The 17,491-nt window shown below is 43.5% G+C and overlaps 2 protein-coding genes across 8 annotated transcripts in view; both read left to right on the top strand.

Annotated features, from left to right (window-relative positions):
* atp2b1a (ATPase plasma membrane Ca2+ transporting 1a) overlaps positions 1-5,040 on the top strand; it is a 50,734-nt gene extending 45,694 nt beyond the window's left edge. For 4 of the 6 annotated variants that reach the window (XM_035424694.1, XM_035424691.1, XM_035424692.1 and 1 more), the window contains 2 exons: positions 1,346-1,432; positions 4,198-5,040. In XM_035424694.1, the coding sequence (XP_035280585.1) occupies positions 1,346-1,432; positions 4,198-4,554 (444 nt within the window). In that variant the 3' untranslated portion in view covers positions 4,555-5,040. The remainder of the gene's footprint in view (positions 1-1,345; positions 1,433-4,197) is intronic. The other 2 variants (XM_035424697.1, XM_035424695.1) reach the window with 1 other exon arrangement.
* A 3,771-nt stretch (positions 5,041-8,811) lies between these two features.
* mest lies at positions 8,812-17,439 on the top strand. 2 transcript variants are annotated; one of them, XM_035424701.1, is made up of 12 exons: positions 8,812-9,114; positions 10,226-10,409; positions 10,851-10,930; positions 11,224-11,301; positions 11,721-11,857; positions 12,320-12,378; positions 12,750-12,790; positions 12,962-13,032; positions 13,541-13,642; positions 14,513-14,589; positions 15,670-15,733; positions 16,096-17,439. In XM_035424701.1, exons 2-12 carry the CDS (start codon positions 10,256-10,258, stop codon positions 16,211-16,213), a joined length of 981 nt encoding a protein of 326 aa, XP_035280592.1. In that variant the 5' UTR covers positions 8,812-9,114; positions 10,226-10,255; the 3' UTR covers positions 16,214-17,439. The 2 variants fall into 2 exon arrangements, with proteins under 2 accessions (XP_035280592.1, XP_035280591.1); XM_035424700.1 differs by having other exon boundaries at positions 8,813-9,094.
* The last annotated feature ends 52 nt before the right edge of the window (positions 17,440-17,491 follow it).

Genomic DNA, 17,491 nt, shown 5'->3' with positions numbered 1-17,491 from the left:
TTGCAGCTTGACTCGGGAACCCTCTTGTGCGGTTAGCCCCGCACCCGAGCCCTATCCGCTCTGTCGCTCATAACCCCCGGCAGGGCCCGGTGCGGTACACCTCGCTCGGGCTGCGGCGTCCGGCTCCTGGGGCTGACTGGGGAAAAGGGTTAAATCACGGCGGCTAGCTCTGCACTCGGTGTGTTCAATTCAAATCAGCAATGCAAATGTAGCCGTCTGCGCGCCTTGCCTTTCATTCATGTTTCTTTGATCCATGAGGAGTAGTAGGGAAAATATTCTGCTGATAGTATAATGTAAATTGAAAAGCGCTACTATGCTAAGCTAATGCGCGTGTGTCTACAATTAAAGTAAAATAACATTCACAGAGCCAGTGGTTTAACTGGGACCAAAAATAACTTTAACGAATAATAATTTGGCCCTGCCAAATATACGGCTTGTCCAATCGTATGTGTAACACAGTAGTTAGGTGTGTTATCCATTATTTCCACTGTGGTGAGGGTGACTGGATTATGTCAGAACAGTATACTAGTGTCAGGAATTAAAACAAGATAAAATCTGATGGCTAACTCATTTGATATTGCTGTTAAGTAGTAGTTTTTGTTATACATTATTTACCAAGTAACTGGTCAGAAATTTCAGTGCCTGGGAATGTACTTTTCTATATTGCCTCTAATGACCAACAAAACATTTGATTTATTTGAGCTTTAAGTTAGTCTCATGTTATTGTGAGTTTCAGTAGAATTGAATCACCTCAGGATTTGCTGTACCATGTTTCTGAAAATGTTATGGCTCTTAACTTAAACCTTAAAACTTTAAAGTAATTGAGGTTTGAGAAAAGAGTTATTTAAATGTAAGGTATTATTATTATTAATAATATAAATTTGATTTATCTGGAGGAAAACTAAATCAGACCGTCCTCCCCACCTATGAGGAATTAAAGCACCGCCGGCTCATTCCCTATGTGGTTTCCATTAATTGAATCCAGGTTTTCACTTAACGCTCAATACGAGTTCATGTGAATAAGCGTGCCTCTGCTAACGGTTTCATTCAGCCGTGTTTAAAGTGACCCGGTTTTACCCCTTAAGCTTTGCCATCGGTGCCAACCTGACTCTGCCTCCCGGAGTGCTAACCAGAGGTGGAGGTAGAGTAGGCGGGCCGGGACGCCGTAGCGCCAAAGCCGCGCGTACGCGGGCGGTCCGGGGGGGTGGGGGTGTGGTGGGGAGGGGTGGGGTCAATCTTGGCCGTCAGCCCCAGAGCGCGCGCCCTCCTTCTCTGTCCTCTGCTCCTCCGTGTGTGGCCCTTCCCTCTGTCCTCTCTCAGACGGCTGCTCTCTGGTTCCTTGCAGATGGATGTAGTCAGTGCTTTCCAGAGCGGGACTTCCTTTCAGGGGGCCCTCAGGCGGCAGCCCTCCACCGCCAGCCAGCAGCTCGATGTAACCAATGTTTCTAGCCCTACACATGTAGCCTGTTCTCCTGCTGCTACCACTGTGGGGTGTGAGTGCGTGCTCCTTCGTGCATGACCTTAACGTTTCCCCTTCCACTCGCCTAACCTTCTCTCATTCTCTCCTCTGGTCCTAAAAAAGAGAACAAAAAAAATAACTTAACGCACATCTTCCATGCCGCTGCTACACATTTCTGGTGTGTAAATGTATCTTATACATGTGGGTTTTAACAAGGTCACACGTCCTGCAGGTTTTTGTCAGCTTTTTTTCTTCTGTGGTTTTTTTTTGGCTTTCGCTGGTTTCTGAAAGGCCGTGTTTGGGAGCCCCCCCCACCCCTCCTCCCCCTGCGCCTGTTTCTGTTGGCAGCCGCTACTCTGTGCCCCGGCCCCCCAGCTTTCTCACGGGTTTGTGGCTGGCCAGCCTTAGCCGGTGTAAATTATTTGAGTATACGCCCATGTTCACTGCGTTTGAAAGCGGCGCGGGGTCAGGCGAAGGTGAAACATGTTTACCCGTCGCTCCGTGCGTGTCGTATTAACCTGTGCACACTCTTTACAGCGCAGGCACTGCGCAGGTGAGGAGCTGAGTGGTCTGGGTTGGGTGTCTTTTCTAGCAGCTGGGCTCACGTCTCTCAGAGACTGCTGAGAGACGTACTTCATCAGTTGCACTTTAATCATTTCTGACCTCACTGCCTCGCTGAATGGTTGTGGGATGTTCTGAGGGTAGATTTAGTGGGAACATGCAAACCTGCAAAAAGAAGTTCCCTCCTTCTCTGTCTCATCTGTCTAATATTCTCTGTTCTTGTCCGTGTATTATACTTTTTCTGTTGTCAGTAATGACATCTACAGTCTGCTGCTATCAGTGATGATTTCCATTATCTGCTGCTGTCTGTAATGACATCCATTGTCTGTTGCTGTCAGTGAGGATATTCTTGTCTGCTTCTGTCATCAAGACATCCATTCTCAGCTGTGCTCATTAAGATGTCCATTCTCTGCTTGTTCTCATCGTAAGAATTCTCTCTGTCTGTCAGCGTATTATACATTCTCTTATGTATTCAACATGGCATGCATCATCTGTTGCTTTCAGCGTTACCTCTATATCAATGTGATATTAATATCTGCTACTTTGTGTGTGATATCAGGTATCTGTATTTTCCAGTCTGACGTCCAGTGTCCGCTGTCATCAGTGTGATACCTGTGGTGTGCTGTTGGTGTGTGTGACATCCATTCTCCATTTTCACTCGTCTCTGTGACATCCATTCTCTTCCAGCTCTAGTGAAGCCTGCTGACAGACTCTGTCTCTGCCTCTGAGCTTCTCAGGCAGGGTGCTTCAACACTCCTGTAGCCTGGAGCAGTCTGAGCCATGGCTCTTAAATGCTCTTTCATGAAGTTGCAATTCAGGCTTTTAGAAGACGTGTTCCCCAAAGGAGGGTATAGGTATTCAGCTTGCCAAACGGGTGTATTATTCCCATGAAATTATGGTAGTAATAATAATAATTATGCAAGTAATGTTATAGAAAATGGGTCTAAATATCTAGATGCCTAGATATCTGAACACGTTCATACACGCCCTGCATACAGACGTCAGTACCTGCAATATCATTTGAAGGTTACGTTAAATCCTAGCTGCCTGTCTTTGGACTGCTGGGGATTTCAGAGCATCCATTAGACAAGTAATACTATTGAAACTGCTAAATGAAATGAATGTGGAAAGTGCCTTCTAAACTACTCTGTCCTTCTCCTTTAGGATCTGCTCTGGGGAGCAGCATTTACCATCCAGCTCTGTCTCTTAGGGATGACTGATGCTCTCCTTCCCATAACCCCCTTCTCTTCACAGGCGGCACGCGGATGCACTCCCGACTGAAAGCTTCTTGCTTGTCCTGCGAGCGCGCTTGGCACTGACACTGCCCAAAATGTACAGAAGAGACTTCCCGTACTGACTGAAACATGTTCCTCCTTAGATTCTGTGAAATGTGTCATGGGCTATACTCAAAGGTTTACAGCTATTGAAGCGAAGGTAGTTGCTCTGCATGGGTCGGTTCTCTGCTCCATTGTGGGTTCTTTTTTTTACTGTGCTGCAAAGCTTAATTCTGCTTGGCTTTTCCCCCTTTTTTTTTGTTTTTTTTTACACAACGTAATCAGTGACTGACCCCCCCCCACCCCCTTTACTCCGAGCATGGTAAACGGATGACCTCACGCGTTCCACTCGTCTGTCGTGAACCTGCTCTTTTTTTGCATCTTGATTTGTGCAGTTTGATTAACAGGTCAGAGGGTAAGAGGTTGTGTGTTTTTTTTTTTGTGCTTTTGCTTTGTGCACACGGAGGTTATCGGGAAGGTTGCGGAGACGTTGATTGTGCTGTGTGTGTGTGTGTGTGTGTGTGTGTGTGTGTGTAAAAGCCTGTGGTTTGCGAGGTCGTTGTGACCCCTGACCCCGAGCGCTTTCCCCGGTCGGAGGGGAGACGTGTGAACTGAAGTGTTGGTTTTCCTCACACGTTCTCGCTGGTCTGTGTGTGTGCTCGTCGCATACTGCACGTCTCTCAGCTTCCACTCCAGCCTCCACATGGCTCCTGGTGCCCCCAAACTCACCGCAATTTACCCACTAAAACAAGCCCATTTGTCCATAAATCGCTTTTGGAAAATGTTTATATTATTATTTTTTTTAAATGCAGTTTGAATTGAGGAGAAGCTGCCGCAACCACGGTGTTAACTGTCTCTCTGTCGCCCCCCCCCCCGCCTCGCCTGGCCCCCCCTCCCGAGCAGATCCGAGTGGTGAATGCATTCCGCAGTACCCTGTCCCCGTATGAGGGCCTGGAGAAGCCCGAGTCCCGCAGCTCCATCCACAACTTCATGACGCACCCGGAGTTCCGGATAGAGGACTCCGAGCCCCACATCCCGCTCATCGACGACACGGACGCCGAGGACGACGCGCCCACCAAGCGCAACTCCTCCTCGTCCCCGCGCGTCGCCACGCCCCCCCCGCCGCCCTCGCCCAACAAGAACAATAACGCCGTGGACGGCGGCGGCGTCCTCGGCGTCCGCCTCTACCCGGAGACGGGCAAGTCCGGCAGCCCCCCGTCGCCGGCCAGCCCCCTGCACAGCCTGGAGACCTCGCTTTGATCCCGCCCCCTCGCCAGCCACCCGTCACCCGCGTGGCGCAGCGGGGCTTTCTGGGGGGGGGGGGGGGGGGCGCAGCGCCACAGGGCGTCTCTGAAGGGGGCGGAGCATCTCTGGAGGGGGCGGGACTGACCGGACCGCCCCTCCATAAGCCCACATGTACTGGACTGAAACAAAGATGCAGGCATTCGTCAGAATGTAGGGTTTGATTTTGCTGTAACATTTTAATTTTTTTTAATTTTATTTTATTTTATTTTGTTTTGTAATTTCCCTCCTTAAGTGAAGAGGACACTTTGTTTCCACCCCTCCCTCCCTCCCCGATAAATATTTTCTGGCAAAGAGAGGAGGGATGTGTATAAACTTGGATTAAAAGTGACCTGTTTTTTGTATTGTGTTTCAATGAAGAAAAGGGGGATGGGCGTTTCTTCTCGTGAGGATGGTGCCAGTCTCTCTGTCTGGATGAGTCGGGGTGTACATCTGTCTGTCCTGCCCCTCGCTCATTGGAACACTTTAATTTCTTCTATATTGCCTGTTAATATTTTGAATTATTTATGGTCTCAGAAAAGCAGGTCTGTTTACATGGTTTGTAGATACTTTTTTTTCATGCGTTTGTAGGTGAAAAGGCTGAGGTCTGAGGAAGAGGAAATGGGGGAGGGGGTAAGGGCGGTGGGGTGGGGTGGGTGGGCGTACGGGTGGGGGGGGGGCGTGTAGGGAGGGGGGCGTAAAAAAGGAACGATGAATTGTTTCAGATACTGCTGTATTTTCAGGAAAAAAAGGGTGTTTCTATTGAAACTGAACTATTTTGCCTGCAAGTTTTATTTGTTAAATATTTGTAGATAAATAGATCCTTATAGCCAAATAGATGACACTAAGGCTTGTTTAGCAATGAGCACAGGTGTTGTAGTCTGTTTGGGATGGGTGGGCAGGGGGCGAAAGAGGACTCTGGCCTCTGTCCATTTCACACTTCTATAAATATGTCCTATTGCATTGCTTTAACACATTTTCGAAGTTCAGTTTTGCGTGGCATTCGTGGGGAAAAACCCATTTCTCATATTTTTCAGTCGGTTGATTGAGGAGCCCTGGGCAGTAATTCTTTAAAAAAACCGTTATGACGTTTAGATGCAGCGATGTAAACACAGAAAGTCCGCCGCTGGAACCTCCACCGTGAAGGGGTCCATCACCAGAGGAGCTGAGGGCTCAGCTGGCCTTCTCCCTGCGAAATCACGAGACAATCCCTTATTTTTCTACTACGAAGATGGAGAAAAGCCCACGGGCTTCACAGCGACACGGACCAGCTCTCCCCTCGGCGGGGGCCGTACCTGCCAACGGACAGTGATATCTGACTTCTGTTTACTCAGGCTTAGGTTAAGGATTCAGCTGAACATGGTTTCATTAAAACCCAAAAGAAGAAAAAAGCATTTTAACCTCAGATTTGTCTCTAGGTAGTCATGTTGTCTTGGTCAAAAAGCGAGTGGATTATTTTCTTTTCTTTTTTTTTTTTTTTTTTTTAGTAAAACTGAATACTTCCTTCAGAGTTGTGGGTGGTTGAAATTTTCAGAAATCAAAAAGAAAAAAGATGTTTGTATTTTTTTCTTCCTCTTGGTCCATAAGACATTGTTATAAAATATTGCTGCATTGAATTTGTAGAATTGTGACACCTGATATACTGGAAACACTAAAGAATTGATGTTAATTTTTTGCAGAAAAATAGGTATACACTGGTATCACTGCACAGGGTACTTTATTTCATAATGCCTCCTGTTGGAAAAACTTTGATACACACGACCATGTAAAATGTACCTTTGTATTTTTTATGGAAACGCAGATATTAACCTGCAGCCTACAGAACCAGAGCCTTGTGGGCATCGACACAAATGCATCTTTTGGTGAGGCTAGGGATGAGAGAAGGGTTCTGGTAGATCTGCTTAAAAAATATATATTTCTCAGGGTGGCAAATAGTATGAAACAGTTTGGCTTTTATACGAGCCTGAACTCAAAATATGAGGTTTTTTTTCTTTTTTCTTTTTTTTTTTTTTGGTGTGAAATGGCTTGTTCACCTTGTCGGTTGCATTTGTTCATAACAACAGAGTTCAGTTACTGTTGGTGGGTTCCTAACTCTTGCTCCCCCTTTAAACCTGGTGTTAAACAGGGTTCACTGCATAGGGGAATGAAGAGCGTCGGGGCCTGGTTTTCAGTAGGCTCAACCACAAATTTATACTTGGATTCAACTGTTTTCCTTGTATTACAAATAAGAAGCAGCTTGAGTTCACGAAAAGGAATGAAACTGAGGGAAAAAAAGAATCCATAAAAGCTCTATTATTTAGCATCTTCCTGCAAAGGGAAAGAATGTTTATCCATCTGTTTTATGGATTATTATTTTTTTATCTAAGATTTGGAAATAAAGTACTTCATGTCTGTTTATCTTGAGCAATGTAAATGGTTATCGTGATTCGATTTACATTTGAAACTTGTCGAGTAATGTGTATGGTTTTTAAAAATAAAAAAAATTAATATTTAGCCTATCCACAGGGCCATGGGTTTTGCATTTGTGGCATTTTCTGAGTGTTTTTTTTTTAAACACACTCTACATGTGGTATTCTCTACTGGTGTGAAATAAGTTGCACTTATTTTGTAAAGGTCTCTCACGCCACTATAAAGTAGGTCATACGGCTTGGTGGGAGTAAGCTAATACTAGGTGCATTGTGGGACAGTGGTGTGTAATGGGCATACACCCTCTTTTTCAGGACAGTACAAAAGGTACTGTTATTTCAGAGTAGAGACCAGCCAGGAGAAAGACTCCTTTCTTTTCAAAAGAAAAAAAAAATGGCTGAAATGGATCCTGGTATACAAATCTCCTTTATTTTGTTCTACTTTTTTCTTGGACTCTAAGAGGAAATGGAGCTAAGTTTGGCAAATGGAACTTCCCAAGCGGATTTCACCTAGGGAAAAAGGGGTTGCACAAAACTTAAAATAGCATACCGTGAACAACCCCCCTGTCATTGAAATCTCATTAATGCCCGATTCTGGATACCATCCAAGGCAAGCTTTTGTAGTTGTGGTCTCTATATTGCTCGTGATTCTTTGTACGCTTACCCAATTCTAAATAGGCCAAAAACATTTAATGGCTGCAAGACATTGTGGACTGATTTCTACAAATATTTAAAAAAGAAAGAAAGACAAGAGGTAACCCTAAATCTATGTGTCTTCAGATTAAATATGTCTCTTCCTATTTTTGATTTGGTTTTAGACTTTCATGTTTGTGGCTCTCAAATGGACTGCTGAAGTTCCTAGCAGCATTGCCTGGCTAGGTTTCCGCTAATGAGACTTTTCTCAGTATTGGAACCGCTAGCTCTTGGAGGAAAATGGCCAACCACCAGCCTGACTGTTGTTAAACCAAACAACTAACAGGAACCAGTCTGCTGGTCTAAAACACCCGTACATGTTGGTATAAATATACATGGCATACAAAAATACTGATTTGTGCTGTCGTGTTGGCACAGTTGAAGTGTATCCGGAATAACGAAAACATATTATTGCTCTTTGAACAGAGATCCTGAATTGTGGAAGACATTTGTGATTTTACTCTGAAATGCTGTTATGTCAAGTGACATGCCTAACGCTTTCAGTCGGTGACTACCTGTAGGCTGTCAGGTAGGTTGTCCTGTTTAATTTCCTGTTGGGTTCCAGTGTAGTGATGCATGTACCCTGTGGGCAGTACCTAGCTACAATAGCTGTATCATCACCTGTGAAAGGACGGTTGTGGGGAGCACTGCTCTGACACAATGACTGGATTACTGGACAAGATCTGCAGGTGGACTGCAGAGTGAAAAGGTGTGTCAGCTGTCAGAATGTGCCTCTGAGGAATTTCAGTGATGAGATTGGCTTGCTGTTGAGATTAAAAAGTTGGGGCAAATTTTAAATCATCAATGTTTTCTTTAAAAAAAAAAAAAAAAAAAAAAATCACTTCTACATTTACACCTCTACACCCATAGCCCTCTCTGCAAACTATACAAACTACTACCTGTAAGAAAAGTAGAAACAATTTTTATTAAAACTATAGCCTTAGTCTAGTATTTTACTCAATACATTTTACTTGCATTATTTTGTTTTTTGTTTTGTTTTAAAGCAGATTAAGAAATTGAAACTGTGTTATAAGATCTCCTAGCCCACAGAGGGCTCTTTCGCATTGCAACTAGTCTTCAACACTTGTGTCCCGACCACTCCCTAGAACCAAACTTCCAGTCGACAGGGCCAAAAATCCTGTTGTATACCTACAAGGTATAGGCTAACTAGTAAACATAATTATGCTTATTCCAGTTTTTTAGATAAGTTCCATTACTCTATCTTCGACAGTTTAAGAAGCACCCGGAATCAGAAAAGAAAAGGGGCTCATAAGTGTGTAGTAGTCTTTTTAAAATGATAATCTCTGGCAATCCTTCACCTCATTGCGCCGCCTCTCGTGGAGATCCTTTTACCTAGAAGTGCTGTTGCTCTGTGGTGGCGTCTGCAGGAACTCCCCGGAATGACTCGCCGCCCATTCAGTGTAAGTATCTTGTTAGCTAGGTACGTTGATATTGAATTAACTACCCGATAATATTTACATAGTTCCTTACAATGAATACATGCAATAGAATTATTATATTTGCTGTAGCATGAATGTGACATGTACTTGAACGTGACCGACGGGAGCTGGCTCAAATTTCGCAAAGCATTTTTTTGTTTCTGGTATTAGCTAGTTAGCTTCCATGGGACAAAGCTGAACTTAATCTGACAGGGACATTGCTGACGGTTCTGCAAGTGGTTTGTGCTAGCTAGCTAGCAAGCTAACGTAATTTGCATAAGGGTGCCATGATAACATTTTAAAACAGACATGACACCTTAACAGTGAATACGACGTGCTGTTTTGCACTTGATGTTAGCTAGGTTATATGGGTCTTCGAATATCTATAAGAAGAAAAAAATAAAATAATAAGCTAGCTTGATAGCTAGTTGCTTGCTACGGAAATGACTTTTATAAATACTGCATTTACCTTGCGACAAAAGCTCTATCTGCCCTTTATTGACAGTGAGGTGTTGGAATACTGTGTGGTGTAAAGCTGACTTTCTGTTAGCTTGTGATTGAACATCCCGGTCGCTTGAACCCAGCATACATGTTAGGCGATGCATTTGCATACATGATCTTACACTCAAAGTTGGCACTTTACCTTTTTTCCCTTTGTATTTTTGTACTCGTTTAGTTGTGTAGCCTCTTTTTGTTCTCTATTATTGTGCCAACTTTGAGTGTTTGGGTCTGTATGCAATTTTAGACACTTCTGACCTCGCTAAAAACGTAATGTCTGAGAAAAATGTTTGCGAAGTCATGGATGGATTGAATAAGTACATATATGTAAAGGAAAGGCATTTTGCTTATAATAATAATAATAATTATTATTATTATTATTATTATTATTATTATTATAGTGTTCAGTGATACTGGACCCACTTTTGAAGATGTTAGCAGTTATTTTGATAGATGTTACTAGTACTAGGAATTGGAAATTCCCTTGGAGATAACGGGCTTAATACACCTGCTAATACATTTCCATTTAGATTCATTTTGTGATTTGTCCGGTCTGCGGGTCTGTGTTCTCTTTCTTCCTGCTCCTGAGGGTGACATCACATTCCCTGTGTCTAGAGTGAGGAGTGCAGCTCTTCCTCCTGTGGGATGAGGGAATGGTGGCTTCATGTGGGGTTGCTGTGCGTCCCGCTCATCGCCGTTTATTTGCACATCCCTCCGCCGCACCTGTCCCCGGCACTGAAAACCTGGAGGAATTCTGGCGGCCTTTTCCGTTACAAAGGCCACAACATCTTCTACAGAGGTAGATATCACAGTCGTGAAGGTTGTGGGCAGTTTTCTTTCTTCATCCTACTCAGGGTCATATTTGCAAACATTACTAGCCCCCGTATGGAAACAGTGGTGTTATGGCACCTGCCTCCTGACCAGAAACTGTTGCTGCAGCTCTCAGCTTGTTCCTCAGACTACAATGCTAAATATCCAGCCATAATTGCACCAGTCATGATCACCATCACATGTATGACCTCATTAATTTATTCCTTGTAAAGTTTTGAAATGTGTTCTAATACAGTCACTACATTTGATGTTAAAGTGGCTACAGTGCTCTTATATTTCTGGCATATTTTTCATAGACCTGCGTAGATACTCATTGTCTAACAGGATGTGTGAGAAAGAAGTACATAATATTGAATTCAGATTTCACAGTACTGTTCTAAAGTCAGTTATCAGACAATTTTTTTAACAGATTCAGCAGGAGCTGTTGGGAGCACCGATGTGGTCATACTCCTGCATGGGTTCCCTACCTCCAGTTATGACTGGTACAAGGTAAGTGCGACAGTCACAGATGGCCCTGAATCGTTTGGTGACACCTAGTGATCGACTGGAGAACACTGCACACTCCACAGGGCAGAGAATCTCTCAGATACCCACACAATTACACATCATTTCAGTGTTTCTGTGTATTTCCTGTAGTCTGATGCTTGGAAGCAGGAGTGTAATAATCAAAGGTGTAATTGCAGATGTGTTGTTTTTTTAAATATCGTTTAACAGTCTGGTGTATGGTGATAATGTTATGGCTGCGGTGATGATGAGCACGTTTATGAATGTTGTGCACACAGATCTGGGAGCCTCTCAATCAGCGTTTTAATAGAGTCATTGCACCGGACTTCCTGGGCTTTGGCTTCAGTGATAAACCGGTAAGATGACTCGCTGTGTGTGCGTGTGAGTGCATGTGAGTGCATGAGTGTGCATGTGTGTGAGTGCATGTGTGTGCGTGTGTGAGTGCATGAGTGTGTGTGTGGGTGTGTGTGTGTGAGTGCATGTCTGTGTATGTGTGTGTGTGTCTGTGTATGTTTGTGCATCTGCCCTGCCCCAGATGACATGCCTTTGGAGTCACATGCATTTATTTATTTCACAAGCACAACCACTCCCCAGTGATTCTTTTTGTAACTGACCTTTGTTGCAAGAAGAATGGAGAGACTAATTTCTGAACGCTAACGTAGAGCTTTTGAATAAGTTTCACAATGGGTCAACAATGCTTTGTGATTTTTATTTGACTTAACACTGGAGTTCTCACCACTTCCCATTACAGCATTAATCCTGTTTTGTCTCTCAGAGGCCCCATCGATACTCCATATTTGAGCAGGCCAGCATCGTGGAGGCGTTGGTCTCTCACCTGGGCCTCGGACATCAAAGAGTTAACCTCCTGGCCCACGACTATGGAGACACTGTGGCTTTGGAACTCCTGTACAGGTGAGTCTGATTCTGGTGCCTAGGGCCCTGCAGAATTGTCAGACATCACTGGAATGCTACAAACAGTGCTTATGAACAAACACTCACATTTAAGAAAATTCTGCTTTCCCCATTTTGACTCAAGGAGCCACCTCTTCCTCATTATGGCTGTATTTCGTGTGAACTCGTGTTGAATAATAATTGCTTGGCTTGGATGCTAGTTTGGTTTTATTTTCATAAAAAATAACCCATCTATCATGGCTGTAGACATTGGGCATTGGGCAGATCTGTTCTTGAATCACAACAGCTTGCATCTGACAAGGAATTGCATTGGGATTGGAACAGAGTGTCAGTCCTGTCCAATGCAATCATCACGATTTTGTCTTCATAGATTTTTTGATTTTAATGCTTTAAGCAATTCTACTATTCTGTGATCAGGAGGGATTTTCTTTCTTCAGTACCTTGAACCTTTTGTTCTTTCAGGCGTGACCACAACAGAACTGGACACCTCACCATCAACAGTCTCTGCTTGTCTAATGGAGGTATAGCATGGCAACAGTGCAGATGATTGAATTTGAAATTGTACAGATAATGTCATGTAGCCAATGTACACATACTTATAGGTATAACTGCCTGTGGCATGTATGGCTTGTAAAAAATCTTAGGAGTGTTCAAGCAGGGTACTGCATCTACCATTCTGTGTTTATATTATCATTGGAAGATTGTAAAAATACAACTTTTGATCTGAATTTAATCAGTGCTTCTGAACTTCCGCTATTACTGATTAATACAGCATACATTCATGTGTAGTTTGTTAGAATCTGACATTGGTTAGCATTGCTTAAACGTTTTTTATTTGCTTATGTGCACCTCTGTCACTAATTAATTCAAGATGTTTGATCTCCACAAACAGGCTTATTTCCAGAAACAAGCTATCCGAGATTTCTGCAGAAGGTTGGTAAAATGGGCAGTTTATTCTCATTAAAGTTTCAGGGCGTATCGCTAATGCATATTTAAAAGGCAACAGGAAAGCCTGGACTTTCACGTTCTTCGGCGTTACGGTGATCGAACCTCGCTTGTAGCCGCAGAACTGAACGTTGCTCCTGTGTTCTCTCTCACACACAGCTGCTGAAGGACTCGTGGTTCCTGTCCCCCGTCCTCACCAGGCTCATCAACTTCATGCTCTTCTCCAGAGGGTCAGTTCATGCTATTCCAGCGCGTCCCGGTCACAGTGAAATCGGCTTTAACTGCACCTCGCGGTGAAGTGAACGAGCTGAGCGGTGTCGGTGCTCCTGAATGCCCTCATGAATGCCCGTTCTTGACCATGGTGCAAAAGCCCAGAGTTTTATCTCGACAGAGATTATGTATGAGTTTGGCTTCAAGTTAGTTATTTCATAATAGGGTGGTATTAAGTCCACATGCCTTTGACTAAAGAAAACATTTTTTTTTTTTAAGTGAAGGGAAAGTCTGTTATTGGACGGACATGCCTTGCACATGGCATGTTTATTTAAACAGCGTTCTGATTGTTGTTGGAGCCATCGCCCTTCAGCTCGGGTTGCCATGGCGCTGTGGCTGCGGTATGCACGCGTTCCTCTGTGTGCGGTTTCTCTCTGTGTAAATACAGGACCCTTCGGTCCTTTGACGGGACTGTGACCGCACGTGGAAGGCTGTAGCTAATGCGTCTCGCGCTTGGCCTTGTGGCAGGATCGGGGACGTCTTCGGGCCCTACACCCAGCCCACGGAGGCCGAGTTCTGGGACATGTGGACGGGGATCCGCTTCAACGACGGAAACCTGGTCATGGACAGGTAAGAGGCAGAGGCCTTCTCCCTGTCGCTAGGCAACAGGGCCCTGTTACCGATGTGAGAGAGGCTTCACGAGCCTCATGATGGCTGGACCTCCCATTTACTTTTGATCAGACTTGCGTGTATTGATTAGAACACAGGTGGCTCAAGTCAATGAACCATTGATGATGCATGGCAGCCTTGCCCATTTTGGGATTCAGAGAGTCCCTGTCTCCTGTTATAAGGCCTGTTCACTCACACAATGCCATTGACTCGCTGAGTCAGTCAGCTTCACATTCACTGTGTTAAAATGTGAACGCTACATACACCCAGTACTGGTATGCTGTATGTTTAACAGCACTGTTAACACAACCCACTCTGCTGCATTCTGGATATCAGCCAATGTACTCTACCTGACAAATATTAGCACTCTAACCAAAGTCAAACTTCAGCCAGTTTGCTTTCTCTTCCTCTGGATTAAACTCTGTTTGCTTCTAAATTACACATAGCCTTCAGTTATTCAAATGAATTTCAGAATTGTAAAAAGTTCACTCTTTAAGTCTACTTGTCGAGTGTTCATTCTATAGAGACGTTGAGTATCAGAGTTACTGAAATAATATGAAATGCACATGCCTATTCCACATCACAGACAGTGCTAAGTTTTGGTTAATGTAGCCTTGTGCAGCGATAATCATTTGAAAACACATTACTGGATGTGGTTGAGACTGGCAGAATGCTATTGAACTGATGTTGACTTTCAGGGTGCATTGTAAGCAACAGGCTGATACGCTCTTTAACTCAGTGAAATTTTTACCTGTTATCGCTGTCAGATAAGTGCTGTTATCGGGCTGAGTGTTTGATGAAGCTGACTGGCGGTGACCATGTCTGCTTCAGTATTTTGCAGTACATAAACCAGAGGCTGAAGCACAGGGAGCGCTGGGTGGGGGCTCTCACCACAACGGTCATTCCACGTGAGTACAGCGGCGTGACATCACGCGCTCCGTTTCAGTCTGACAGCAGTGATAGATGATGTAATGCAGCAGGAGGTCCCTTTAAAAATGAGGTCCCTTTAAAATTGATTTAAACCGCAATTTTCTATTGTAAAAATATTTTTTTGTTTATTTTGAGCTTGGACACCTAAACTGCTCGTACGGTTTGTGTACAAGTTATGAATGACGCCTGTGATTGATTGGGCTTCCAGACTGGCCTCAGGCAAGTGGCGGCTTAGCGCAAGGGCGTGGTATTAATATTCATAACTCAGCCTGCGGTGCGAGTCGCCGGTCTGGAATGCGTCCAGTAAAAAGGAGCTAATTGTCCGAGGGGACTCGGGACAAATGATTTCTTTGAAGGCCTGGCACGACAAAAATAATATAAAATGCGCCCAAATTATCGGGGTTAAGCCGCGTAAATCCTGATTAGCGCTTAAAGAGGCTTATTATCCATATTTGTATTAACGCCCCACTGAGGCAAGGAGAACACAATAGGGCAGTGGTGTGGCACAGTCGCACTGCAGCATAGGAACTAAGAGTGTGTGACTGCAGAACTGAATCACTGGTGTGACTAAGGTACTTCTCCAAAAATAACTTTAGTCTGTAGCTTTCTTAAAAATTTTAATGTTGAATGAATTGCAAGCTATAAATAATTCTCACAATTACTATTTCTCAATATGATTACAACTGCTTACATTTTCTTTGTAAATTTGTCCTTACAAAAATAACCTTTTGCAGGTATGATTTTATTGAAAACCAAACAAGATCAAATCTGCCAAAGGTTAGGTTAGTTGTATTAAGTACACATTACAACTAAATGTACATCATAGTGGTAATTATATTTAAAATATTGAAAGTGAGAATTATTGAGTATAAGAGAATGTATGTATGCAACTTAAAACACATCAATTTTAACATGAATTTATGAAGTCAGATAGTGGCTGGACCAGTATCTGATCAAAATTCCTCTCAGCTGGTTTCTTTCCGACAGCCTTCTGTCCTTGTGCGCTCTGGATTTGTCTGTATCAGTCAGAGCACGTGACCCGTCTCCCTGTCTTTCAGTGCACATGATATATGGGCCGCTGGATCCAGTGAACCCTCACCCCCAGTTCCTCAGTCGCTACCAGTGAGTGTGCGCTCCCAATACAAATGTTCTTTAGTTCTGTCTCAGGGCTTGCATGCTGGCTTTTAGTTCAGCCTTCTTGTTCAATGACTTACTCCATCTTGCAGTTTATTTTATCCGGAAATGGCACAATCCCTATTATTACTTTGAATGACACCATGGGTTTATTTGAAAATCCTCATTATTGGTGTGGCTTTTATTCAACAAGCCTGGTATGCAGCCTGGGCAAACAATACCTGGTTATTGAACAATTAACATGAAAACTAAATTTTTTTATGTACTACATTTTTTGGAATTCTGCATTTGAAAGGATCAATATTGTTTGCAACAAACAATAAAAATGTACCCGTCTTCCTCATTCCCAGTCACCTGGTCAAGAGGTCCACAGTGTCGGTTCTGGATGAGCACATAAGCCACTACCCCCAGCTGGAAGACCCCACGGGCTTCCTCAACGCCTATCTCAACTTCATCAACTCCTTCTGAGCACCTTTCCTCGTCGGGACGGCTCTCTGCTTCCAGCATCGAATCTCTCTTCCAATCAATTTCAGTGTCATACTCGCAGCCATCACCCCTCGTTAGGACTGTCATCATTCATAGAGGGGTTTATCAGTCATCATAAGCAATGCGAAACACCTTCCTCAGCCTGGCAGCAGGGTTTTAAAGTGCACTTTGCCAATCGGCTTGGTTCCTGCACGTCAGGCCTGAGGTAATCCGAAAGCTCACGATGCCCTTTGAAAACCAAAATCCATCCCAGGGATAAAATGGACTACAGGATAAAATGTACCGTTTCTGAAAGGTACTGTTTTTTTTTTTTTTATATTACAGTAAATTACATTGATTCGGTGGAGGCATTGCAGATGGCAACTGCTGAGATATAAGAAAATTTCCAGTGATGTTTAACAAAAAAAAAAAAAAATCTCAATGTTGCCACTGTTTGATGGGTTTTCAATTTAGAAATTGAAGTCTTGATAGCAATATGAAGTAGAAGTACAATTCCATTGATGATGGCCTAATTTTGCAGTATTGTGTATGAAATGAAGCCAAATAATGATACCAGCTGAGCATTGTCAAAAGGAAATTTCACAGTACCTTCATTCCCCCTCATAAATACATCAGCAGATGTGGAAAGTCCAGGGGTCAGAAAGTTATAGACCTGACGTGTTTCTTCTACTGTCAGTCTGATTTCACCATTTAGTTCTACCTCCTGGCTGAAGAATTGTTAGCAGATTCCAGTGGAAGATACTGGGGAGGACTTTTTACTCACAGAACCTGGATTTTCCACCTCTGCACATCCACACGAGGACCATGAATCTGAACATGGTTCTCTATTTTAAGAGTATATACTCAGCCCAGCTATCCTTGCCAGTTACCTTCAAACTAGAGAATACCCAGCACTTCAAGCCTGGTGAAGAGGGTCTCTGGCTACACTACCATGACCTGGCAAGCAGTTTCTCACTCTGTGAAGAGATGCTTCCTTATATTTGTGTGGATAGTCATGCCGTTTAAGATAACTGTGGCTGCAATAACCTCACTATGGGATTAAGCTGGTCTTCCGCCAACAGAACCATTTTCTGTGGATTATAGTCTGGAACACTAAACTGTATGTACCTTTTCTGTCAGCTGTGCATAACTGGTGAATAATGCACTGAAATACAAGCAAAAAAAAAAAAGAAGTATTTTACAGAAATAAAAATAGTTTTTCAAAAATGCTTGTTGAAAGTATTTTACATTTAAATCCACACTCCACAAAATACATAACGG

The sequence above is a fragment of the Anguilla anguilla genome, chromosome 7 (assembly GCF_013347855.1).
Source record: "Anguilla anguilla isolate fAngAng1 chromosome 7, fAngAng1.pri, whole genome shotgun sequence".
NCBI classification, from domain to species: Eukaryota; Metazoa; Chordata; class Actinopteri; order Anguilliformes; family Anguillidae; genus Anguilla; species Anguilla anguilla.
Note: the sequence above shows the minus strand (reverse complement) of the source record. Positions and strands in the feature narration are given on the sequence as shown.